Source organism: Myotis nattereri (genome assembly GCF_964212035.1).
Source record: "Myotis nattereri genome assembly, chromosome: 16".
NCBI classification, from domain to species: Eukaryota; Metazoa; Chordata; class Mammalia; order Chiroptera; family Vespertilionidae; genus Myotis; species Myotis nattereri.
Window position 1 is genome coordinate 27,266,491 of NC_138091.1, and position 27,548 is coordinate 27,294,038.

Below are 27,548 nucleotides of genomic sequence, written 5' to 3' on the forward strand. Positions count from 1 at the left end.
TGCACACACACGTGCACATATGTGCACACACATGCACACACACAGAAAAACTTCAGGGGAAGTTTGCCTTCAGGACCCTAGTGCTGAGCTCCTGGGACGCCCCTCTATCGGTCAGAAGTTGGCTGTCTCCTACTGCACAAGACCTCCCAGTCTACAGAACAGAACCCTAAAATGCTTCTGATGGAGACACTTAGAACTGTTTTCTCAAATAAAATGCCATTTTCCTTTATTGTTTCTTCCTGCAGGACAAAAACTGTGATAAAAATTGGTCTGTCGTCATTTTTATTTGAAGAAACAGAAAAGCGATGAAAACATTTAAATACCACAAAACTTACTTTTATGGAACAACTACCCACAAGACAAACCCCACTGGCAGCAAGGTAGCCAATGGGGAATGTGAAGTCTTGTCCCAAGTCACTGTTTGGCCATCATACAAAAGGACAACTTTGGTTCAAGGTGGTGGCTAGAACAATGGCTCGAAGAGAGAGTCAAACCTTCCTTATTTAGACTTTCTCTCCCAAAGAAGTAAGCATTTTCCTGAATAGCCAGTGTTTCCAGGATTTATGGGTTCCTTTAAGCACCAACTTTTTTAAAAAAATGGAACCATTTGGCTAAAACACCTTCTGAAATATATCCCATCCTTTCCTATATTCTTATGCAAATGATACAGAACAAAATGTAACCGTGGTGACTCAAGGCCATCATTGGAGGTTCCAACTATAATTTTGAGCTAAAAGACTTCAGACTTTTTTTTTTCTTAATGTGTGGAGTTTTCCCAACATGAAAGCACATCATTTTTTTTTTTTAGTCCCTTTATCTGTTTTTACAGTGGATTTTGTCTTCTCCTTTGCTGTTGGGCTCTGGCTATCCTTTCTGCCTATCGCTACTCTTGCATCTTAAGCCTGCTTGTTTCTCTTCATAACATGCATCATTTCTATTCTGCTCGGAGCCTGAAAAACAAATAGCCAGGCGCGTTATCAGGATTGTACACAGAGTAGGAGTAGGCAGGCTCTGTGAAAGGCAAGGGCTCGCTCATGCTTAAAGTATGCAATGGGATCTTCAGTGTCTGGGATCAAATAAGGGGGAGGGGCCGGGACAGAGAGGACTCGACATCAGCAAAACCTGAATTTGACCTTAAATAATCCACTTGCTATCTCTCAGCCTCAGATTCCTCCTTGGCACAAATAGAAAGAATAACATCTATTCCATTAGCTTTACTGTGGGGATTAAATGGGTTAATGCATGCAAAGTTCCCGGCATGCCTGCCACATGACTATCCTCAATTAATTATTGCTATTATTATTATTGTTGTTGTTATGGATTTTGTGACATGCATTGTGACTGCTCAAATGGTATTTTTCCTTATCTGCTTGCACCACCTCTAAGCTGGAAAGAAAGTATTACGGGTGCCAAGACCAAGGGCAAGTCCAGCTGTAGTTTGAGATGGAAGCACAGCTGTAGCTGGGGAGAGTGCTCAGGTCCTTCATGCTGTTGAGGTCCGACCAGGGTCAAGTGCACCAAACCAAGTCTCCCAGTCAAAAATTGAATTACAAGTCAGAGTAAGGTTTCCAGGCAGAGACTGGGGACAGATAATAGAGAGCCAACAAGCAGAAAGGACACAAGGAAAATATCACCTCAGAGGCAAATAACAATTTCCCCTTATTGGGAACAGTTTAGCCTCTGAGTCAGTTTTCATTATGGTTCACTATTTGGTCACAGAGCATCTATCTCATGAGTCATTGCTGAGGGATTGAGACGAAGGTGGGAGGCCTGATAATGCAGGGCCGGCGGGGGTGGGGGTGTGTGTGGGGGGGAGTCCAGGAGTCAGAAGCCAAGAGGAACATGGTTCAGAGTGGGCACGGTTCGGGGTGATTGCAGACAGCCACATCAGGGCAACATCTGTGAATCATGGTCATCAGTTGGTGGGCAGCGTCCGGGGTCGGGGGAGGATGGTGAGGTTGGCCAAGAGGTTCAGGGCTGCAGTGGCCCATAAGCCAGTGATGCCACTTCATAGAGACAGAATACCTTCTGCTTCTAATGTGCCCGCTTTCCAAGCATGGCATAACTACTTGTCAGTAAACCCTCTCTCTCCTAATTCCCCTCTGGCCATCTTCACTCATATACAAAGAGAGAGGTCAGGCTCGTGTGCCTTGGTACTCAGATTACTCACTGTTATTTTATATATGAGTCAACACACTGGCATCCTTGTCCTGTTCATCTTTTAAAATGATCTAATTTTCCAGTGACACAGTATCACCATCATTTGCTTGGCCATTCCCCTAGTGTTGGGCATGTGAACTGTACTTAATGTGTTTTGTTTGTTTCTCTTTCTTTTTCCACCTCTATCATGGAAAGCTTCACCTTTGTACTTTTTCTTTGTTTTGGGGTTATTTCCTTGGGGAACCTACAATGGCGTGGGATTACAAGGTCAAAGGCTATGAAGTGTTTCATGCTCTTAGCCTATATAATAAAAGGCTAATATGCAAATCGACCTATTGGCGGAACGGTCAGTTGCTATGATGCACACTGACCACCAAGGGGCAGACGCTCAATGCAGGAGCTGCCCCCTGGTGGTCAGTGTGCTCCCACAGGAGGAGCGCCGCGAAGCCAGAAGCCAGAAGCCGGCCTAACACCTGGCGAGCGCAGCGGTGGTGTCAGGAGCCTCTCCCACCTCCAACAGCAGTGCTGAGGATGCCCGAGGGCTCCCAGACTGCGAGAGGGCACAGGCCAAGCTGAGGAGTGCTCCCCTACCCCCACCCAAGGGCATGAATTTCGTGCACCAGGCCTCTAGTTACTACATATTAAGCTTATGAACTCGCCTTTATAACTCAAAGCACTTCCAGAAAACTGTTTCAGATCTAATGTATGTTAGTGCTGCAGGCTGCTGGCGAATATTAGATGAGTCAACATAAGCACTGTTGGGCTAAAGAAGCATCGATTAGAAAGGAGGAAGCAAGGAAGGAAGGAAATGGAAAGGAAGGAAGGAAATGGGAAGTAGGGAAGAAGGGAAGAAAGAAGACAGGGAAGGATAGGCTGAAAACCTGTGGTTTGTAATGGTAGTTTCCCACTCTGTGGCCATGTGATAGCTCTCTGTGTATAGGTGACTTAGATGTTGAGAGAGGAAATATTTTGTGTGGTCCTCTCTAGCTTACTTAGCCCAGCCTGGCACTGTACCCATGGGTACTTCCCCAAACCTCTTCCCTACCCCTGCGCGTGTATATTTTTAGCTCTGCCATGATGGCATCACACCAGAGCTGGAAGAGCAGAACTCCAGATGCACAGCGGATACTGAGAGTCTTGCTTCTGTTTTCACTTCCTTCATCTCCCCAAGGATTTTTGCAAAACTCCAAATAATGCTGCCACCCACTTTGTCTTTTCTCTTGCTGAACTCCCAATTTCTTGTCTATCTAATAATTTCCAATACATTGGAGTTAGACCTGGGTCAGAATCCTGGATCTTGACACTGTGTCATACCCTGTGTGACCCTAGGCAAGTTACTTCACCTCTCTGAGCCTCGTTTCCTTCATTTGGACAATGAGGCTTAACTCAGTGCCTGACATCTAGCTCAGTGAATGATTGCATTATGTGATCATGGCTGTTATTGTGTTTTAAGCTGTCCTTAAACCCACAGAAGAGATAATAAAATTAGATAAAGTTTCTTGGTCCCCATCTGTAAAACGGGGACAATATTACTCACCTGGAGGGTTGTCATGAAGAGTCATTACTGGTGCATGTAACAGAACGTGGTAGGTACCTAGTTGGGACTCTGTTATTGTGCTTCTCTCTCCTCCTCTGCCTTCCCTTCCCATCCTTTCCCTTCCCTTCTACCTTCCCCGCCCTGCCCTTCTCTTCCTGTCTTCTGTTGGGATCATCACCACTGGAAAAGAATGTACTAAATCCCTCCCTTTCTGCTCCCTACGTGGGTGGACAGGCAAGATAAACTGGGAGCAGGGAGATCCATGGCAGTGGTCTGGTCAGGTCGTTTATAAGGAAAAGAGAGTAAACAAACCTCCAGTGGCTGAGACAGGAAAGCTGTGGCTCAGAGGAAAGCAGCCCGGATGGAGGCATCAGACCAATCAACTTGGCCTTAAATCTCCGTGTCACTGCAGAGGGCCTGTCTGCCGGACAGATTCAGGTCTGGTTAGTTAATGCTCCCCAACGCGGAGGTGAGAGTCAGGGCAAGATGAAGTCATGGCTGAAAACAGTTGAGGGGACAGTCAAGGAATTGTGAATAAATTCTTAATTGTGCCTAGAGTTGTATATTTCATTAAATCCTATTTTAACCGGATGCCTTTTCGTCATCTGAGTGGATGGTCAGTGTTGGAGAAGATGATGTGCTTAACTATTTTAATGAGAGTTTTGTTATGGGTATGGGAGAGGAAATTGGGTAGAAAAGCATGCAAAGCTCCATTTCTCTGCTAACTTCATAGCCCAAGTTACAACCAAGACCCAGTTATTCAAGCGTAGACCCAGAATAAGTCAGTGATAAGCAAGGCTGTGCTAGGGGAGGAGGACAGATTGTGGAGATGGCCTGAACATAGAAAGTATATGTCACAGGTCAACAAGACAGCCCTGGAGACACAAAATCCCACATCAGGAAGAGGACATGGATGGAGATGTCCGGGACCACGAGGATCAAGGCCTCCTGACGTGGGGCTGTGCTGACATTGCTTTGTCTCAGATCATGGCTCAAAGGTTGGTCCTCGTGAGAGAGGCCACACAGTTCTCCATGAGCTGGGGTGAAAATGAAAGTGAATGGAGACCTTCTGAGGAAAGCAGAGAGCATGGATGGCCACAGCTGTCAGGCTGTTCAAGGGGAGTGTGCTCCTTTGGCCCCTCAACACGCTGTGCTCACTTTGGCATAACATTTCTCAGGCATTATGAAATTTATCTCTCTTTTTACCCAGGTCTCCCACTGGACTGTAAACTAAGTCAGGGACCATATCTGAGTAGATGTTGCATTTCCTGTGCCAAGGACAGTACCTGACATAACCTAGACGCTCCATAAATATCTGCTACAGTCACTACTTTCAGCTAATGACAACCAACTTAAGACCCTATACTCTAGAGCCAACATACTTGGGTTTGAATCCAACTGTTGGACAAGATACTTGTATGCTGATGGAGGGAATGTGCTGGCGTTGCTCGGTAATGCATATGGACTATAATTACTCTTGTAAAATCTCTGCCTCAGTTTCTTCCTGTGTAGAAGAGCTATAATGGTAGTGCATATCTCATAGGGTTGTTGTGAGGATTAAATGAGTTAATGCATATTAATTGAGCACAGTGCCTGAGTTAATACTCAGTGTCAGTTATCAAATAGCATTATCATCACCATCATGATCATCACCATCACCATCATCACTATCACCATCATCAATACCATCATCATCATCATTACCATCATCACCACCACCATCATATCATCCCTACCAGCATTACCATCATCACCATCATCATCACCATCAGTACCATCATCAGATCAACTTCCCACTGACCAGATGCAAGTCACTAAACTGTGTGCATCAATTTTCTAAGTTCAATTACATGCTCACTCAGATCACTTTTGGCATTGGTACCTTCTGGTTTTCTCTGTGGTATGTGTTACACTCTATCTAAATTAATTACAGAAACTGCTGAATCCCAGCCTGGCTTTCTCTGCCAGTCAATGCATATTTGGACCACCTTCCCAAACCAACAAGAGCTGTGTGCACAGAGCACTCAACTGCATGTGTGCGTTATAATTGGCCTAAGGAAAATATGACCAGAAAATTAAAACCTATGCAAATCATCATGTAATAGTCTTCAGAGGCAGAGAGGAAATATCTTTGCATTACCTGCTCTTTGAGATTCTCCACATGAGAGCTTCCATCCATCAGTGTATCTACCAAACAGTTAACAAAAAATCTGATAATAAAATGCCAAGCTCTGTGTACCAGCTTGTCATAGTACCCACTGTCCTTCTTGGATGGGAGAGCAGGACAATGTGAAATGAGAAGTTGAGAAAAATAACAGAAGTTAGAATGAGGTGCCAGAGGAAGGCAAGCATAAAATAACTGAAAATACAAGGGAAAGGTGTGAAGAATATGGACTACAATTGCTCTAGTAAATGGTATTCACGGAACGCAACCATTTGTATAAAAAAAAGGGACATATGGTGACTATACACACATATATATTCATAAAGCATCACTATTAGATTATACAACAAATTGATAGCATTTGTTGCCTGTAGGGAGGAAAGATGTAGTAAAATTTACTAAATTTTCCCCCCTTGTGCCCTTTTTGGACCATGTAAATACATTACTGATTGCAAAATGGATTTTTAAAAAGTTATTTCATTGGGTGATCAGAGAATGAACCAGAAGTTGGAACCTGGATTCTAGTTCTGTCACTCAGTATCAATCTGTGTGAATTTAGAGCAAATTCCCTGGACCTCAACTTCCTCCCCTGAGAGTAAAATTAGCTCTTATGTCCAGCTCCCACCTCTCGGGGTTTGCCACTCAACAGGGAGCACAGTGCTTGAGCAGAGCTCCCTCCAGCTCTGGGGAGCGCGAGCCCACCAGCCCTCGATCCCAGACCTGGTCCTTGCAGCCTTTAATCTTTTCTATGGTGCTCGGGGGCTCCTGTTTGCCCTCTTACCCCTGGAATTTAGTGCTCGTGGAGGATGGGGATGACCAAAAGGGCAAACAGATATCTGATGAGTCTAAGAAAGAGCCCAGAAGAGAAAACTAGGAGAGGCCAAGTGCAATAGACTTGAAGTGAGAGGAAAAGCAGTAGAGACGCTGAAGCTTGTGAAAAGGTAGGATGGAACAGTGTCTCCAGTGCCAACCCCACCGTGGGACGGGTGGAAAAAATGAGTGTGTGATGAGCTAAACCCACAGTGGGGAGGTCCTCCTTGCTGTCATTCACCAATACAGGCACCCCCACTGTGACGATGAGACATGTGCTCAGGGCCTGTGACACTGCAGCCACTTCTGTGACCCCAGAGGCCACTGGTAGTACAGGCGAAGGGGGTGTCAGAGAGGACCACTAGGCTTCAGGCAGCGGCTGGGGAGAGGAGAACGGGAAGGGAAAGAAGAGAGAGGGAGATAGAGTGAGAGAGAGCCTTGGGCAGCACAGACACAGGAAAAGAAAGACAAGAGAAAGGAGAAAAAGAGAGGGAATGAGATTCACAGGCAGACCCATAGAAGACCACCTCTCCCATCATATCAATGAACTTAAATGTTAAAAGTAGCGTTGATTCATCACTATGAGCAGCAAAGTCCTAAAACAAAGTGCACTCTGCCCTGGCCGGTGCTCAGGGGTTAGAGCGTCTTCCCACAGACCAAAGGGTCTTGGGTTCAATTCCCAGTCAATCCCCACCCTGGTTGGGGTGCATGTGGGAGGCAGCCAATCAATGTGTCTCTCTTATATCATTGTTTCTCTCCCCCTACACCTCCCCCCGCTCCTTCCACTCTCTCTAGAATCAATGGGGGGAAAAATGTCCTCAGGTGAAGATTAAAAAAAAAGTGCACCATGCATTCTAAGCAGGGACACCAAGAACCCATCATTAATATCCCCTCTCCTCACCCACCCCCTCCATTAAACCCCAGGGGTAAGAGGACTAATAAGAACCCGTGACCATCAGCAGTAAGATCGGGGGCTGCAAGGACCAGGCCCAGCATAACAGGCTTGGTGGGCTTCTCCTCCACAGGCTGGAGGGTCCCTTTTTAAGGATGTTGACATCAGAGATCCCATCCCAAGAGCAGCACATACAGGAGAAACAGTTGAACATTTAGCCCAGAGAACAAAAGACTGCCTTATTAGGTAGACCACGAGAGCCCCTTTAGCAGTGACGTGCTCTGATCCCATAAAGCGTTTCGAAGGGTTCCCATGCGAAAGAAAGATCAAGCTATTTGGTGCAGCTCCTGATGGGTCAATTAGAGAAAGTCACAAGGAGACCAATTCCAATTTGATGACAGGATGAAGCTTTAAGCACTGCCAGGTGTTCCAGAATAGGCTGGTGGGCCGTCCCTGAGAGGGTGTGTAGAGGGGTTTGCCTGCAGCAGGTCGGGAGCAGGGTCAGGTGGTACCTCGGACACTTTCCAGTGCCAGACCCCCGAGTAGTAGGGCTTGGGGGCAATAGGAACATGGGGGGCTCCAGCGAAGCCTGATCCAGCCAACAAAAGTGTCCGCTCCTAAAATGAGATTATAAAAACATGATTTTTTTAAAAAAGCGCATTGACTTCAATGGACCTCTTTCTCCCAAGAAACTCATTTCATGGGAGAAAGAGCTTATTATGAATGGTGGCGGTCACACGGCAGCATGTGGACTGGCTGGCCACTGGCCCTTCTGCCACTGCACACGAGCACCGCACAGAATGCCAGGATGCCAGGTGTGGAGCAACAGATGTTTTGGAGATAAACAAGAAAAGGGAAATGTTCTTAAAAGCTTATTATTGGCAAATCACAACGCTAAAGCCTAATTTCTTGGTGGACAGGTTATGTGGGTCAGCTCACGCACTGCCCTGTGAATTTGTCTTTCCGGCCAAGGGAGTCTGCCAGGCTGGGAAAGCTAATTCACACGAGCTGTCGTGTCAGCGTGGCTGCGAGAGCAGAGATAGTGTGGGGTAGGGGTTGAGAGCACAGGGATGGAGCCAGGCTGCCTGGGGTCCAAGGCTGCGTTCCTGCTTAGGAGCTGTGGGGCTTAGGGAGAGTGGCTCACCCCCTCTCTGGTAGAGATTCCTCCTCTCCGAAGTAGAGAAAATAATTATCTACCCATAGGATTGTTTTGAGGATTGAACATTTACAACGGTGATGACACATTTAGTGTAAGTCACTTAGAACAGGACCTAGTGCTTAGGAGGTACATTTCTTATTATATTATTGTTGTTATTATTATTGTTATTTATCATAATACTTTTTTAATCCTCACCCCAGAATATGTTTTTACTGGTTTCAAAGAGAGAGGAAAGGGGGGGGCGGGGCAGAGAGAAACATCGATCAGTTGACTCCTGCCCGTGCCCTGACCAGGAGCGAACCTGAAACCCAAGTATGTGCTTGACCAGGAATCAAACCTGCACGCTTTTGGTGTACGGGGACGATGCCCCAACCAACTGAGCCACCGGACCAGGGCTATCAGTACTTTAGAGACAAACATGATGGAGAGGGAAAACCTTAGACTTTGGAATGAGTTGGAGCTGAGTTCAGTTCCTGCTCTCCAAGCCCCTTGGTTTAACAACTGTAAAACAAACAAACAAAAATCTCCCCTGCAGGGTTGGAGTGAGAAATTAAATACAATATGTTTATGTGTACCGTTCAGTGCCTGGCATATAGAAATATTCAAGCAATCTTAGTTCCTTCCCCCTCTTTGTCACTGTGCCAGGGTGCTGTGCTAAGAGGTAGGAACATAAATGTGAATGAGAGGTAGTACCTGTCCTCAAAGGACTCACGTCTGGAAGAAAGGCCTGGACACAAGCAATGCTAAGGTGCTACAAGGGCTATAAGGGAAGTGTCCATCCAGTTACCTAGTAGGCAGTATTTAAAGAAAGAATTGAACTTCACTGAGTTGGTCAAAGTATTGGTCAGGGAGGAGGTGGGGGCATTTCGGGCTGGGCAGGAAACACACTGTATACCTTTGCCATAAAGAGAGCCACTGGTCATAGCTTGGGGTCACCATTCGTCTCTGAGTCTGCCTCTGGATTTCCGGGCCAAGACTCCTGGGGCCCGTGCAGGGCACCCCTTCGCCTCTGGGGAAGCGACCACCTGAGAATTAACAGGAACACCCATGGCAGAGAAGACACCCAGGAGACCAAGCAGCATGTGTACGTTTCCACGAGGAAACTTCCAAGAAAGAAAAAACCTACGCTCGCTGAACAAATCAGAAACATAAAATGCCCTAAAGGTTTCTGGAAGACAGAGCACGGTGCCACCCGGAGCTCGGATGCTGGAAGATGGCCCATGCGTGCCCTGCTGTTTCATCAGGAACTGCATGGAGCTCACAAGCTTGTCCCACCTTGGCTGGGATACATGTCGGTGTGGCACCGCCCAGGACTGTTGGGACCTGGCTGAGAGCACTGGTGTGTGAGCCATTGTTAGGGGTCCCATAAAACTGGCAGATTCAGAGCCCTCTGTCCCCCAAAGCCCGCTACAGACATCTTCAAAGAACTGAATCCAAAGCAGAATTTCAGCAAAGCCCAACTTCCATAGCTTGTGCCCCAGGTGAATGAGAAGGGGCTCCAGGGGTTGTGTATATGTGTGTGTATTATATGCATGTGTGTTGTGTTTACATATGTATATGTGTGGGTGAGTGGGGATGTGTAGAGCTCAGATGTCCTCTTCTCTGGAGACCAGAGGCAGGGAATTGAGGTGCTGACAGGATGCCCTCCAGGTAGATAGGGAGGGAAAGCCCACCCAATGCCTCTCTGACACCAGCTGCTCATTTAACAGATCTGCCCGAGTGCCCTCCCACCCTACTCCCACCTGCCAACCACCCCCCACCCCCATCAAGATCTCTCCTGGAAATGTCTGGAAAACTTTATCCCATGGAGTCATGAGGCTGGAAGTGTTACCTGTCCCCGTGAGGCCTCAGTGAGTCAAGTATTTGGAAAGTAGGGGTAGACCTACTGTGCACCTCACATCAACACGTCCATTGGTACCTACCACCCACTAAGTGCACACATGCACGCACACATAGAACATACACCATCATTCTATCCTACACACACCGCACCTACTCAAATGGCCACAGTACAGCATGTGCAAACAAGCTCACATGTATGAGATACACGGAAATGCCTATTCCCACAGACACATGCACATCCCACCCACACTCAGGGCACAACACCCACTCAAATACTTGTGCAAATGCCCACATAGCCAGTGGCACACTCTCACAGCCCACCTCACAGTCAGAAGGGCTGTCACACTTATCTGCACACGCCCCCCCCCCCATAAACAGCCTGCATCCACTCCATGCCTCTCCCACCAGCCCGCACACCCCAGAACATCTGTACAGTGCGTCCCTCACCCGGCGACTCCGGCAAGCGGCTTCCCGCTCGGTGTGCAGCGGCCACAGTGGCCAGGAATTAAAATGCAGCGAGGAGGAGCCGGGCGCGTCAGCACCGCGTCTCCTGGAGCGCAAGGCGCTCGCCACCGCCGCCCCGCCCGCCCGGAGCCCCGGGGCCAGTGCGCGGAGGAGCAGGTGCTGGAAGCCCAGCACCGGCGTCGCGCGGCCGCTGCCCAAGTTCGCCCGGGGCCCGAGGAGGGCCGGGCAGGCGGGAGAGGAAGGCAGCCGGCGCCGCCGCCACCGCGGGCTTGGAGTCTCGAGAGGAGAAGAGCTCGAGGAGCAGCGAGTTGGGGTCACCCCTGGGAGGTGTAAGCGGGGCTCCGCAGTCCCTGGCACCTGGTGCCCCCAGGGCAGGGAGAAGAAGAGGCAGCGGACAGTGAGACCCGCGTTCGGAGACTCGAGGCACCCCGGAGAGCAGGCTGCAGAAACGACACGTCCCTCTGGCCAGCCTCTTCGACGGGGGCCAGCAGCCAGCAGCCCTAGCAGGACGCCCTGAGAGCCCCCAGCCCCAGGCGGGAGGGGGCACACGCAACGCAGAGCTCGGGCGCGGGACTTGGGGGAGCCTCAGCCACTCTCGGTGGAGCGCAGCCGGAGGAGCAGTGAGAAGGGTCCTGGAGGGAAGGGAAGGAGGGCAGCAGCCAACTGAGCGACCACTCACCCCAGTACACACCCACCCCAGCCGCCGAGCCAGGGCCCGCGCGAGCCTCTGGGGGCGCTCATTCCCTGGCGACTTCTCTCCCGTGTCCCAGCACCGCTGTGCTACGGACCGGGCTGGTGGGGTCCTTGGGAACGTCCAAATCGGCCATGGTGGCCGAGTGGCTGCTCTCCCGGGACCAGCGTCAAAGCTGGGGTTAGGCGAAGCAGGGGGGGCTCAGTTCAGGGTCCCCGGAGAGACAGGACGCAGGGAGGCGGGCGCAGCACCCGGGGATTGGAGAGGCGGCGCCCGGTGGGGGACCAGGCGGAGGTAGTGACCGGCGTCGGGCTTCCTTCAGGAACACGGGGGCCAGGAAGTCTAGAGAGGCACTCGGGAGAGGCCAGGGGCGGCGGGCCGCGGCGGCGCTCAGGCACGGGCGGGCGCCCGCGGAGGCGGCAGCGGCATCGGCAGCGCCGGGCGGGCATGCCGCGCCAGCGGAGCTCCTCTCGGGCGCACGCTTCCCTAGCGCGGGCTGCGCGCGGCGGCTGCTGCTGCTGCTGCTCCCACTGCTGCTGCGGACTCCCATGGCGGCTCCGCCCGGTCGGGGCCGCCGCTGCCGCCAGCCGAGGACTGAATGAATGAGCCGGAGCGGTGGAGCCGGGCTGCACCCGGCCGCGCTCACCGGCCCGGGACGCTTCCGCATGGCCCGCGAGGAGCCGGCGCCGGCGGCGGTGGCGGCGGCCGGGCAGCCCGGGAGCGGCAGGGGCGGCGCGCGCGAGCGGGCGCTGCAGGGGCCAGGGGTCGCCCGCAGGGGGCGGCCGTCGCTGAGCCGCACTAAACTGCACGGGCTGCGGCACATGTGCGCCGGGCGCGCGGCGGCGGGGGGCTCCTTCCAGCGGCGGGCGCTGTGGGTGCTGGCCTTCTGCACGTCCCTCGGCTTGCTGCTGTCCTGGTCCTCGAACCGCCTGCTCTACTGGCTCAGCTTCCCGTCGCACACGCGGGTGCACCGCGAGTGGAGCCGCCAGCTGCCCTTCCCCGCCGTCACCGTGTGCAACAACAACCCGCTGCGCTTCCCGCGCCTCTCCAAGGGGGACCTCTACTACGCCGGCCACTGGCTGGGGCTGCTGCTGCCCAACCGCACGGCGCGCCCGCTGGTGAGCGAGCTGCTGCGGGGCGACGAGCCGCGCCGCCAGTGGTTCCGCAAGCTGGCCGACTTCCGCCTCTTCCTGCCGCCGCGCCACTTCGAGGGCATCAGCGCCGCCTTCATGGACCGCCTCGGCCACCAGCTGGAGGACATGCTGCTCTCCTGCAAGTACCGGGGCGAGCTCTGCGGCCCGCACAACTTCTCCTCCGTGAGTTGCCAGCCCTCCGCGCGAACCGCTCCCTTTGCTTCCCCACAAAGTCAGAAGGTCCCCACTCCTGGGGGCCGGGGGTGGGGGCTGGATACTAGGCCCCTTGCGGTGACATCCTTCCGTGACCCACTCTTGGGTCCCCTGTACCTTCTCCTTCAGGGGGTGGGAAGTTGAACACAGCTGTAGGAGAAGTCGCCTACCCTTCTGCACCTGCTTTTCTCTTTCCACTATCCACCCCCAAGTCCTCAGCTCTGCTCCTTATGGCCCTTTTTGGAAATAGCAGGCCTCCTCCTTCAGGGCCTCACCCGCTCTCTCGCCCCCGACCTCCCCAACTCCCGCTACCCCATCCACAGGACTCCAGGCAACTGTACTGGGTCGAAGGCATGGATGAGAGGAAAGAGAAGCATGTCTTAAGTGTGGGCTTGTTGTCTTTGGGAAAACCAACCGGAAGCTCTTCCAAAATGGGCAGGGGCCCGCCGAGGCCCTAGCTTACCCATCTTAGAGCTATGGCTTCAGAGTTCCAAGACCCTTCCAATCAGGGAGAAAACTCCCAGAATATTAACACGGAAGCAGTAGCCAGTTTGGTGGGGGAGACAACAGTCCCTTCTGCTACTTTTAAAAATGGCTTGTGTCTTCAGCGTTCAAAGGAGTTGAGCAGTGGCGGGCACTGGCGGGCTCTTGGCCCCCGCAGGTGTGACTAAGGGTCTTCTGCTCTAGAGGAGCCAAAGCTCTGCAGTGGAGAAAGCAGGGGGGCAGAGGTATGGCTGGAACGGCTGGGGCCAGGAGAAGCTCTGCTCAGGGTTTGCAAGCCGTTTGCTGTGCTGGTTCCCCCACGCTGTGGGTCTGGATAATGCAGCTGTTTGCACAGAAGGTATCTGCCTTGTGCTGCTTGCCTGGGAGGAGTTTGGGTGCCAAGCCCCAGCATGGAGCGAGCCTGTGCAGCCATTTGTGTGTAAATGCCTCTTAGGTGGGTTTCTGCTTTCCCACAAATGCAGGGAATGTTGGCGTGTGTATTTATTTGTAGTGCTGCCAGCCCTAATGCATCACTTCTGACAGTAGCGTTTCTCACAAGGCCTTTTCTGGGATGGTAAAGAGAGACCACCATTCCAACAGGTGTTGGCAAGTCAGGCCAGGCCTCTGATTGGCTGATCAGACTGGTCCTTGTCTAGAATGGTAACCCTGGCTTCAGTCGTGCCCTCCTTGCCTCGCTTTCAGCCTGTTTGTAGAGCAACCCTGAATTACTGTTTCCTGGGCTTTTTCAGTTTGCCTTTAGAGAATACCTACCTGGTGACTACCTTAGGAAGCAGGCGATGTCGTGAATATTTGCTTCTAAGTGATTTCTTTAAACTTCACACACAATTCTGAGTTCCACCGAGATGAAGGAATGAGGCTATGTAGTGATGCCCTTCGGTTTATTGTTGTTTGACCTCTAACTGGCAGCCCCTAGAGTTATATTGAAGTTCAGTGTTACATTCAAATAGCAGCTCCAGCTCCGAGTTACACAACGTGGCCCACCAAACACAATTCTGCGCCTCTGGTGGTGGTTTCACAAGGTGTGCAGGATTGCGTGCTAACAGCCAGTTTCACCGCTGACATTCACCACCAGAGGTGGTGAATCTGACCTTTGGCCTCCTATCTGACCTTTGGCCTCCTATCTGACCTTTGGCCTCCATCTGACATTTCGCCTGCGTTTGAAATGAGTTTTATTCCCATTTAAAGATGAGGCTCTTAAACACTGTCCAAAGCTCAGAGCCAGCAAGTTCAAAGTCCAGCTTTGCATACCATCAAACCCATGCTATAGAAGCCACGTGTAACCTTCCTCTCTGGCCCTGGGCTTGTCTCCTATTAGCGGGCCCCTAAATGGCACTCTTTGCCCTCCCCCATCCCCACCAAATCCCATCCCTCCTAGGAGCGTGGCTGGGAGCATTGAAACTGGAGCTGCTCCAGGGCTCTAGGCCAGTGGTGGGCAAACTCATTAGTCAACAGAGCCAAATATCAACAGTACACGATTGAAATTTCTTTTGAGAGCCAAATTTTTTAAACTTAAACTATATAGGTAGGTACATTGTTATTAACTTAATTAGGGTACTCCTAAATCTTAGGAAGAGCCACACTCAAGGGGCCAAAGAGACACATGTGGCTCTTGAGCCGCAGTTTGCCGACCACGGGTCTAGGTGCGGTCATGTCCTTGGCCACCTGTTCCCCGGGCCTAACTCAGCCCTGCAAAAAGCACACAGCACCTGCAGGAGCTGCCTGGCCTCAGCCTCCCCAGCAGGTGCAGGTACGGCCATGAGGTGAAGAAAGCAGGGCTCTTCCCACTGGGCAGGCCCTTCTCTCCCCTCCCTGTTTTCTGCTTTCCTGCATTTGAGGAGTCTGCAGGCACACACCGCCAAGCAAAGTACTACCGCCATTCCCCAAAGGTATGTATTCCTGGGGGCTCAAGTGACCCCTACTGGCTACCTATCACAGCCTTGTCCTGGGAGTTTCCCGCCCCTTAACGTGTCATGCTGTAGGTTTTTATCCAAGGGCCTCAGAATAAAAGGCTGTACCCCTCTCTCTTTGGAAGCAGCCATTTCAGGGGATCCCTAAATACAGAGTGCACCCATGAGGAATACTTTTCTCTAACCGCGCCACCCTGTCTCAAGCCTTTGTCATCTTTGGTGGAGTGGCACTATAGTGTAGTGGGTAAGAGCTGAATGAATGCTCAAGCTGCCCTGATGTTTCAAATGCTGAGACTGCCACGTGCTGTGTGTCCTTGGACAAGTGACTTGATCTCTCTGTTCTTTAGTGTCTGCTCCATCTAATGGAGGTAGCAATAGTAGATACACCATATTAGGGGTGTGTGTGTGTGTGTGTGTGTGTGTGTAGATATAGATAGATGTGTATACTGTGCTGGGCCCCCATAAAAATGTTGCCTTTAAATGGCACTGGCCTCCTATCTGACCTTTGGCCTCCAGCTTGGTACTCTGCAATCTGCATCCATCCTCCGCACTATTGACAGAGTGGTCTTTCTAAAGCTCCACTCTGAGCATGTCATCTGTTTTTTAAACCCGTCAGTGACTCACCTGTCCTCAGGATGAGGCCCAATTCCAGGGGCCCTGTACCTAGGCCCTGCCATTTCTCTTGCTGTGCCCTGTCTCATACACATACGCAAGCTCTGCAGACGGCTTACAGCAGCTGGACCCGCTCCTCCAGACTCTCTGCCCCCCACTTCTGCTGCTTTGTTAATCTGGGGACACTTACTTCAACACCCAGCCCTGCGGATGTTTCCTGACCACCCCTCCCTTCTGCCCTCATCACCAAACAATGGATGCCTTCCTCCTTTCACCCTCCAGAGCCCTGTTTAGGTGTCAGTCCTCACATGTGTGTATGTCATCACACCTGCTGGCCTGTGTCTGTCTCCCCCTCCAAACCCAGCTAGCACGGAGTCTGAGTGCTCGGTAAAGGTCTGGGGAATGAATATCTTCACCAGGTACCCCCAGGTCTTCTTGTTGTCCTGGGTCATCTGCTCCAAAGCTCGTGGCTTGATTTCTCCAGGAAATAGCAGTGGATGCATTTCTAATGAGTAAATGCCCAAACAATTTGGGGGCATTTATTCCTTTTTGGGACAAAGGGGGGGAGAAAGATGCCAAGCAACGCCCCAAACACCTGTGCTTCCCAAGCCCTAAGAGGACTAGTGCCACAGGCGAGGAACGGGCTCCCGGGGGACACCTCTGGGGGAATGTGCCAGCTCTCCCCAAGATCTCACTCGGTTCAGTAGACTCCTGGTCTGGAAACAAACTCAGCAGGAAGAGAAGAGCATCTTGGAGAGGCATCTGCTGAGTTTTATTGACCAGGCCGGCTCAGGGTGGGTTTCCATGCAGCTCCTGTGTGTTGCAGCTGTGCAAGGGAGTGGAGAGTGGCTACAGCGTTTGGACAGGTTCAAGCCTGGGACTAATGAGAGGGCACGATCCTCTCGTGACAAAGTCATGTATAAGTCCCAGCACAATTATAGCCAAAGACTATGGTTGTAAGCTTGACCTTATGGTCCAAACTTGTGGTCCCACGTGGCTGAGTGATATGGGCTGTGGAAGGTGCAGCAAGTAAACAAAGCTTGATCAGGTGTATGTAATTGAGAAGATTCGAAACCCATGAGAATGTTGTCAACATCTTGCCCAGGGTCCTCAAACTACGGCCCCCAGGCCACATGCAAATACAAATATTGTATTTGTTCCCGTTTTGTTTTTTTACTTCAAAATAAGATATGTGCAGTGTGCATAGGAATTTTTTCATAGTTTTTTTTTTAACTATAGTCCGGCCCTCCAACGATCTGAGAGACAGTGAACTGGCCCCCTGTTTCAAAAATTTGAGGACCCCTGATCTTGACCACACCCTTACTTTGCCTCCTGGAATCTGGCTATAAAATAAAGACTCGGCTTGAAGGCCGGGGCACATCTCTCCATCAGAGAGGGCAGCATCCCACCCAGCCCCAGCTTTCTTCTCTTGTCTCTTCTTAATCCTTCACCACTCCCTCTCAGGCTCACCGAACCTGGTTGTGCTGGCGTGGCACATATGGTGCCCAATGTGGGGCTGAGTATGGGGGACAGGGGCCTGAGTTCAGGGAACTGCAGGTTCACCCATGGCCGTTCCAGCTTGGCACATAAGGGTTAATCACTCAGCACGCAGACAAGCAGCTCCATCTCTGATTGCCCGTGTTGTTTCCCTGGTATCAGCCCTAGACCTCGGGCTCTGCACTCTCTGGCCCTTCCGGATTTTCTTGGGGGCAGAGGAGGGCAGTCTTCCCAATAATTGGGCAGGATGCAGAGCTGTGAGGCTATTCTATCTGGGCACTGGGGCCTTGGAAGAAGGACTGAGGTGGGGATGGGCCAACAGAGGCCACGCAGTGTCCACTGTGAGAACAAGAGCAGTGCCCCTCTCTGGGACGAGGCATATTCAGAGGAAAGTGTCAGGCAGACCTAGTTCAGGGCTACAGCTCTGCCCCTTACTAGCCCTGGATAGACACTTAACTCTCCAAGCCTCAGAGAGCTGGGAAGAAGATAACATGTATACAGTAACCGGCCCATGCCTGGACAGCAGTAGGTGCTTGATATTCAAGAGCTATTGTTATAATTTGAAGAAAGAGATCGACACAGAAAGAGTCTTTGCATCTGGTGGTAGCAGTTATTAATCACTACTATCAGTATAATTATTGTATCTTGTCATGACCTAAGTGGGGATATGCTCATTTCCTGGTACATTTATTCAATTAATCAGTGTCTATTGAGTGTCATCTATATGTTAAGCTCCCTACTAGCCGCTGGGAATGTAAAATCTAATAAGGCTTGGTGTGGTACATAGTATTATTGAGGAATGTGATGTGTGAACAGTTGCTAGGAGTTCGCAGGTGCTCTGTGGGCTCAGAGGGGTCCCCATATCAGATGAGGAACTCTGGTGGCTTCTTGAAGAGGTGACACTGGACCTGAGTCTTGAAGTATCAATAGTAGCTACAAGGTGGAGAAGGAGGGAAAGAGACTTCAAGGAGAGGGAACAACACGTGCCAATAAGTACAGGGGCCTGGAACAATGAGGGTGAACACAAGCTTTCTAGGCCCTGAGGGTAGTTCAGGGCAGCAGGAGGGAGGACTGGGTGGAGTTGAGGGATAATAATGAATGCTAGGATGGACACCTGGAAGCCAAACGGAGCTTTTAAACTTTGTGGCCAAAGCTCTGACTTCCTTCCTACTGGCTGTTATGGGCTGTGGAAGGAGAGACCTCATCTCTATCCCAGGCCCCCAACTGCCACCCCCATGCCTCACTCCATCAGAGGCCACTCCTCCCTATACCTTTCTCCCTTTTTCTACCCCCATTTGCAGGGGTCGACCTGGAGTACAGATTTTGGACTAGTCATACAAGTCATACAATACAAGTTAAAGACAAGGGAACTGCACTTGGTTTCATCATACCTTGTCACAGCAAGTAGGCTGGCTGGTTCGAGCCAGTGACAGAAAACAAGACATCATTTCAGCAGCATACTATGCTTCCAGTCAGCAAATTCTGTTGAAACGGTGCTAGCCCAAGAATTGCAGCAGTTGTGAGGATGGATGTCTTTAAGGGGGCAAGAAAGATACTTTTCCCTTTAGAGAAAGACGAGTAAACGAGCTAATACATGTAAAGTGCTTACAGCCTTTCCTGGCAACAAGCAAAGACTCAATAAAAGTGAAGTATTTCTGTTATCATTACTTGCAGTGAGCATTTCCAGTGAAGGACCGGAGCAAATAGCACTGGGCGGCTGTTGGGCCAGACCCAGGCTGGGCATGTTTCATGCCATGCCAACTCTCCCAATAGCCTTAAATGCTTGTGTGATTATCCACATGGTACAGATGAGGGAATCACAGATCAGGGGGAGTCTGTAATCCGCCTGTAGTCACAGAGCCAGCCGGCGACGAAGCTGGGGTTTGAACCCAGGTCTTCATGGTGGCGAAGGGGTGTGCAGCTGGATGCACAGCTGCACAGCTGGATGAGGAAGGAGGGACATTGCTGGGAGGCGGGACGTGTGCTGGGAGGACCAATCCAGTCTCAGTCCTGCCCTGACCCGCCATGTGGTTTGGCTTCAGGATCTTCCTCTGTGAAATGAGGACATGAGCTGAATGACCAATGGGACTCAGCTAAGAAGTTCTCTGTCCAAGTAAGCAGTCAGGGGGAAATAGGGCTTCACTCCTGCCGATGGCCTGAGCTCTTCAGCCATCCATTTCTTTCCTTTGCCCTCCTGAAACTGTGACTGGGGGGGTGGGGGTGGAATGTACAAGTTATTGAAGTGCTAGAGACAGGATGGTGATTAAATAGACATTTGTACGAGGAACGTGAAAGGGCCTGCACCCGTTCTGTGACTTCGGGGAAATTAGTCTAGGGAATCAAATGTAAACTCTGCTCAGGTCTGCAGATATCCAAATTGACCAGCGCCAGGCTGATTCGAATAGTGGCTATTTGGGGGCTATTTGGCTGGCCAGGAAGGCATCCGTCAGATGTCTGTCCAGTTGAGAAGGGCTGGAAGAATGAGGAAGCTATTTGCTTCGTGCTTCGGTTGCTTTGATTCTCCTGAGTGATTTGCTTGGATCAGCTACTCGGAGATTCAATCAACCAGTGCTCATTGAGCGGCTACTGCGTGCCAGGCACTGGGCCATGGAGACAACCATAAATTCTCTCTGTTTCTGGTAAATAGGCTTGTAAAGGTCATTGTGCTTCGGCCGGTGACTGGGTCTATCAGGAGCTGCCCATCCTACTGGGTGTAGGGCCCGCCTAGGATTTGTACAGGACACCTGTTAAGTAAACAGTCACATCAATTTCACCAGAATCGAATGGGTGTTATGGAACCCATTTTACAGGAAAGCAAGGCTCAGGAAGATATAAAGTCGTAGCTTAGGGGCAGTGACGATTCAACCAAAGACCAGTCCAGCGCCAAAGCCAGTGTTCTTTTCTGTGACACCATTCTGCCAACACTCAGTGATTCTGGTGAACAAACCCTTCCCTTGAGGGCGTCCCTCACATTATTTTGCATCTGAACTCATGGTTTCTTTCACTGCACTTTGCTATAGGAAGGCATTTGGATTCCAAGGCCTACAAGTCGGAGAAGGAAAGGCCATTCCTAAGACGATAGGATCAATGATGGACAAGTCCCTCTTGCTCCATCCGCCAAACATCTGGGTAGAAGTAGACTTACGAAGGGGAGTCTACTCAGGAGCTGTGGAAGTTTTAATTCAGCCATCATCTGAGCTAAATGACCATTTCCCTTCTTTCAAGGACATTGGTAACTTAAGTCCTGGCTAAGGAAATGTTGCCAAATTGAGATCCAGCTCAGGCCTGTGCTAAGAAATAGATGACTCACTCGTAATTGGAACATGAATTGTTGATAAAACAAATAGAGGCCGCTAACATACTGGGCAGGTTTGTTCTCCTGAGCATGTCAAATATCTCCCCTGACACCACTGTTTAGACTATTAAATTGCTCAGTAAATTGTTTTCTCTGATTTCACACACATTTATTGAGCTCCTGCTCTCCATCAGGCACTTCGCGTTCATTAGTTTATTTCAGCCCGACAGCAAAAGGACGGTTTTCTTTTGTTCCCGGTAGCCGTGAGGAAGCTGATGGGCAGACTGGTGCAGTGACTCGCCCAAGGTCATGGACAGAAACCCTGATCTTAGGGTTGCAAACTCAGAGCTCTTTGCATTGCATCACAGTTATTATGCAGAGAAATCCCAGTGCAGTAGAGTGTTAATTATTAGTGTGCATCACCTCATTCTGTCCCCACAACAGTGGAGGGTGGTTATTGAACTCCATTGTCTGCCTAACTTCAGAGAGGCAGGATCCATGAGTCACACGGCATGGGAACAGCAGACAGCTGGAATTTGGAGTCAGGCCTCTTAAGGCTCCCATATACCTTTTCTTCCCCTGCAGCTCCTCTGTTCCTGCTCAGTATGGGCTGGAGGGATTTTACCTGCCTTGGGAGGTTTTCTTAGGGCAAAAGCAACAGGCTTCTGAGTTCCGTGCAGAACAGAGTCAGTGCTAAAACTGCTGAGAAGAGGCACTGAGGCAAATGTTGAGCTCCTTCTTGATCTTTTGCCCGGAGACCCGCCCTCCTTCCTAGGCAGGTCTGTTCTGGCACACTCCTCTTGGCCTGGCGGGAATGCTTCTCAAATGTTAGCATTCCTAGTTTCCTGGGCCCACCAGGGAGTTCCTGACTCAGTAGTTCTGGAACTGGCCTGAGATTTGCATTTCTCAAAGCTCCCCCATGAGGCAGATGCTGCTGGTCCATGGGCCACCCTGGGCGAGGCAAGGCTATGGGCTCCTTAAAGTTCCATGAATGCTGAGAAAGGATCCATAGCCTCGCTCAGTCATGTCCGATTCACTGGTTCTGTACAAGTACAGGTGAAATGAGCATTCTAGAATGAAGCAAGGAATGGCACCTGGGGGAGGAGTGCGGGGCTCCCCAGTGAAACCAGGAGAGTGGGCATAACAGGCATCACCGTTCTGGGGGGCAGCCTTCATACCACATCAAAGCAGGGTCTACAAAGGGGCCATGGGCCTAGCCAGAGTGTCAATCAAACCAAAATGCTAAAGCCATCTGGTAGACTGAATAGTGGCCCCTCAATGGTAGCCATGTCCTCATCCCAAAACCCTGTGAATACATTGCCTTACATAGCAAAAGGGACTTTGCAGTGTGATTAATTTAAGGCTTTGAGCTGGGGAGATTGTCCTGGGTCATCTAGTGGGCCCCACGTCAGCACAAAGGTCCTTATAAGGAGGCAGGAGAATCATATCAGAGAAGGAGGTGTAACCACAGAAACAGAGGTCAGAGTGATTTGAAGACACTGCATTACTGGCTTTGAAGTGGAGGAAGGGGCCATAAGTCAAGGAAAGCAGGTATCTTCTAGAAGCTGGAAAAAGCAAGAAAACATTCTCCTAAGAGCCCCCAGAAAGAACACGGCCTTGCCGACCACCTGATTTAGCCTTTTGACCTCCAGAACTTGAAGCTAGTACAGTGGGGCCTTGACTTACGAGTGTCCCGACTAACGAGTTTTTTGAGATACCAGCTGTCTCTCAGCCAATTTTTTTGCATTGAGTTGACAGAGTAATTTAAGTTAACGAGCTCCTTAACGAGCTCGGTCTCAGAACGAATTTAACTCGTAAGTCAAGGCCCCACTGTACATTTGTGTTGCTTGAAGCTACTAAGTTTGTGGTAATTTGTTACAGCATCAACAGAAAACTACTATGAGCCTCATCTGACCTATTAAACACTCTCTTCTACACACCTGATTTTACATAGCCAGGCTGGGTAGGTTAGGATCAGGGTCTGTCCCAAAACCAAGAAAATAGAAGAATCTATAACAAACATGCTTAAGTTAGGTTTAAAAATAGTCAATGGGGGAGTGTTTTAGTCATCCTTACATTCATGCAAGATTGGGAATTTAGACCCCACTAACTTAAAAGGAAGGTGGTTGAAGGAATAGGAAGAAGTGGCTTTAGGAGTCAGAGACTCAAGTTCAAATCCCAGGTCTGCCAGGTATGAACTGGGTGGCTATTGGGGAGTTGCTTACCTTCATTAAGACTTTCCTTATTTATAAATCAGAGAGTATGCCTTTCTTACAAGGTTCTTGTGAAACTTAAAGATAATATATTAACCCATTAAAATTATTTATTGAGGCCCTGGCCGGGTATCTCAGCTGGTTATAGTGTCAACCCAGTATGCCAGAGTTTCAGGTTCGATTCCCAATCAGGGCACATACATACATGAAGCAACCAGTAAATGCATAAATAAGTGGAAAAACAAATCAATCTTTCTCTCTCTCTCTCTCTCTCTCTCTCTCTCTCTCTCTCTCCTCTTCCCTTCTCTCTAAAATAAATAAATAGATAAATTTTTAAATTATTTATTGACGGCCACCCGTGTTATAGTCCTGGTTGACAAAAGATGGGTATACATAGAGAAAGCATCCCTGCTCTCTGGACTATAAAGGCACAGACGTCTAGGTGCTAGAAAGTGAGCTATCACTGTCATCCTCCTCACCATTAATAGGAGACACCTCTCACTTCTGTCCAGGAAGACTTCTGGGCCCTGGAAGAGTAGTGCATTCATGGTGGCCTTCTGTCTATTGTCACAAGTCTAACCAGGAACCATCATGTGGTTTTCATAGCACACTCTATGGGTAGGGCAGAGCCTTTTAGGGTTTCTTCCTCCATCCAGTACCCTGACCAAAATAAAAATCAGAGATGGAGATTGAGTTACTCAAGGTCACCAAAAGTCATGGGCATTGCCCTGATAACACCAAGGTTTCGGGTTCAATCCCTGGTCAGGGCACATACAACAATCAACCAATGGATACATAAATAAGTAGAACAACAAATCAATGTTTCGCTCTCTCAAATCAATAAACTAAAAAGATTTTTTTAAAAGCCACTGGGAAGCCTGAGGTGCACTCTGAGCTCAAGCCCACAGAAGATGTTTGTACATGGCTGCGGGGTCTGCTGCTTCCTCTGTGACCTTACCCTTTTCTGAAACATGCGTGCTGGCCATCCCTTCTGGTTCCAGTAGCGTATCTGATCTGACCGTCGTCGCTGCTCTGAAAGTGAAGGGTTTAATCTTCTCTTGGAACCCCTCCCAAGGAAAATTATTTTCCTGCTTTGAAATGGCATGGGCATCCACTGTGAATCACATCTATAAATCTAAGCCTGCTGCTTGGGAAAGCAGATGAGGTCCGATTCGGCGTCTCAGCACAGCCTCACAGAGCAAATGATGGCAAGAATTTGATTTATAGAAGCACCTCAAAGGCTCCGGAGTGAGACGCGTGTTTATTCACTTTATTACCGTTTATTTTACACTATCTCTTTACGCTCCCTGCACATGGATTCGACAGACTATTTGGATAGATGCGTATGCCCGGCCAGTCTGCACAGCCCTGTTGAGAAGCATGGCTCTCGTCGGCCATCCCGCCGATAGCTGGGGTTTGGGGTCCTTATGCCGGTGTTGGGATGAAGCCCAGATGTGACAAACAGGCTCGAAGACTGTGGCCCAGAGTTCTTGCTTGCATTGCCCCAGCTCTGCGTTCGTGCGGTCCTTGGTGCGGGTCTCCAGCTGCAGCCCCGGGATCGCACAGGCAGGCTTGATTTCGGATGCAGAAGCCTCAGAACAGCTGGGGATAGTTAACGTGGCTATAATTACATTACATTTCTGACAGTATGCGGAGTGAGAGTCTTTTCTGTTGTTGTTGAATATTCGATGAGCATCAGATATTTTAAGTAGCCAGGGAGACACGGCTGCATGTTTTACATCCAAGTGGTTTCATTTTTAAAATTCCCGTCTGGGTGAGTGGCTCAGGCTGCAACCCCCTTACCTTGCCTTTGGAAAGGCAAGAGCCACGCCCCTTGGGCTGTGGCTGCGGAGGGGAGTCAGGAGAGCTGTGATGCTGAGGGAAGAAGGGAACAGGCAGGGACAGTGGGCGCCCCTGTGTGGCAGGAGCCACGGGCAGTCTGGAGCATCATCGCAGCTCCCCTCCCTATGGCACCACCCCAGCCTGGACGAGAGAGCAGAGGCCCAGAGGGCAGACAGACAGAAACCTGCTGAATGTGACTTTTCTAATAAGTGTTGGAGCTGGGGACAGCTCAGGGCTCCACCAAGGCATTTCTGGCCTCTCGGGTACAGTGGTTGGTTGGTGTCAGGAGGTGGGTGGGGACAGTGGAAGCAGGATGGAGGCCCACCTGCTCTGCTCTGTGCCTCACACCTGTCTTCTTCAGCCCCCGGGACGGTACTTGTGGGGACAGCGCTGTCGTGCCCATTTAACAGACATGGAAACCAAGGCTTATAGGGTTAATGTGGGAAGTGGTGCGATGAGGAACCTGCATCTGATGCTACTGCATTTGAATATTTAATTTTCTGGCTATTAACCTCTGGCTACCTCCCTCCCAGTCCCTTCCCTCCCCTGACCCCTGCTCCAAGGATCTCAACCAGCCAGTGAGGTAGGAAACTACCTATTACTCTCCCCACTTTCCTGGCGTCAGAGGCTCATGGTCCTGAGTCACCCAGCCAAGTCTCTTAGAAGCAGCTCTTTTTTCAAGGAATTTTTCAGCATCCATGCCCTTGCTCAGCTCGTCCCCTTCCCCCGGATTAAGCCCCCTCTCCTCTACACAGCCCTGTGCTTGTATCTGCACACACTATGCCTGGAAGGGTGTGTGGGGTGTGATAACAGGCTGCCCCCCCGGAGGGGCCTGAGAGGATGCAGCAGGGTGGGTGGGAAGGAGCCTAGCGCCTTATTCTGCACCTTTTTCTATGGTTTGAGTTTTTCAACCGTGTGTGTGTGTGTGTGTGTGTGTGTGTGTGTGTGTGAGTATGTGTGTGTAACTTACACTAAACAAACACACGAAACAAAACGAAAGTACGCTCTGAGCAAATGCCGTCTCTTCTGAGGTTCTCTCCAGTCACTTCTCCATGGAAACCGTCTGGCAAGTAAAGGTCTCATCCCTTCAGCCACCCCAGGCTCACTCTGCATAGGCCTCTCTGATCTGGCCCTTTTATTACAACCCTCATCAGACCAACCCCTTCCTGAGGGCAGGGCCATGCCTGGCTCCACCTTCTGGCACCCCAGGACCTACTGCCATTCCTCATAAGTACCAAGGGCTCGATCTGAATACCGTACTGAATTGCCAAAACAGGAAAGGGGATTGTTGCCACCAAAATATATGTGGGCTCATTCAGTGGTGCATGAATTCATTCAGTGACGAGTTGCGTGTGCCGGCATTCTGCTAGGCGTGGCGCGTAGAGGGAAGTGGGTACATCCGGCCCTTCCCTCACGGAGCACACATTCTGGAGCTCGATGAATGATCTGCGTGCCGATCGGAATCAGTGTTTAAACATCCCTGGCCCGGACCCAGAACTACTGAATCAGAGTTTATGGGGGAGAGGACCATCGATCTGTTTTTAACATGCAACTCCAGGTGACTGAGGGTTTTAGGAGAACATTCTGTGTTGCCGGTGACATAGATAATCTACAAATGAATAAACACGTGAACAAGAGTGGCTCCAGTATTAATCAGTGAAGGCAAAAGATTAAGGGCAGGCGATGGAGAATGGCAGGAGGCTACTTGAAGATGGGAGGAGGGAAGGTGACATCTTTGCTGAGATACCTGGAAAGTGAGAAAGGGAAGCCATGCGGGGGATCCAGGGAAAAGCATTCCCGACAGTGAATAGCAAGCTAAAGGCCCTGGGGTTGCATGTGGCGGCAGCAGCGAGGGAGGGAGGGAAATTCTTCTCCTTCCTTCCAACCCTGGAAATTCAGCTTCGGTAGCTCAGTTCTCCTGTTCTCTGTATTGCGAGTGCATTTGGCTCCTTCCAGAACGTGGCTGCCTCTCTCCCCCACACACAATGAGACTTGCAGAAGGGCATGGATTCTGGCAGTTCTGGAAATACTGACCTTTGGAATGCTAATGTGATGGAGCCTTAGGTCCTGAGGCTGAACTCTCCTCTAGAAATAACTGCAAGTGAGCGGAAAACCCCACCGTCCCAGGAAGCCGGTTGCAGATCCCTGTGCAAGGGCAGCTCAGTGAGACCGGTGTGGCGATGCTTCATCCTGGTTATTCTGCACCCTGTCTGCTGCTGACGCATCTTCACGAGGGTGGGGCCTTACCCCTTTAACGTGCAGGTGGGTTTTCCTTATTCATCTCCTGAAGCGTTGGGTCAGGATGGCCAGTTGTTCACATTGAGAACAGGCCCCTTGGCCTGGCTTTTGTGTTTCAGGGAGAACTTGCAAACTTTTCAGCGTCTCTTCTTCTTCATGAGAACCATGTGACAAAGAAGCAGACGGTATCCTTCCCATTTTACAGATGGGACAACTAAGGCTCGGAAAGGAGAATTGACTTGCCCTACGTCACCCAAGTAGTGCCAGAGGCAGCTCAGTTCTTCCCCCGCCCATGGCAGTGTGTCACCACCGGGAGACAAAATCCATGCCCTTCTGCAAGTCTCATTGTTCCTGTCACCTCCTCTGGGAAGTCT

At 50.5% G+C, this 27,548-nt stretch overlaps 1 protein-coding gene across 2 annotated transcripts in view; it reads left to right on the plus strand.

Annotated features, from left to right (window-relative positions):
- The window catches only part of ASIC2 (acid sensing ion channel subunit 2), a gene marked incomplete at its 5' end in the record, with an annotated part of 817,018 nt that overhangs the window by 594,537 nt on the left and 194,933 nt on the right, over positions 1 to 27,548 (plus strand). Inside the window, one exon of one of the 2 annotated variants that reach the window (XM_081110184.1) lies at positions 12,323 to 13,036. The exons of the other annotated variant lie outside the window; for it this stretch is intronic. Coding sequence (XP_080966310.1) covers positions 12,323 to 13,036 — 714 coding nt within the window. Of the gene's footprint in view, positions 1 to 12,322; positions 13,037 to 27,548 lie in introns of those variants that run through there. 2 annotated transcript variants of the gene reach the window in all.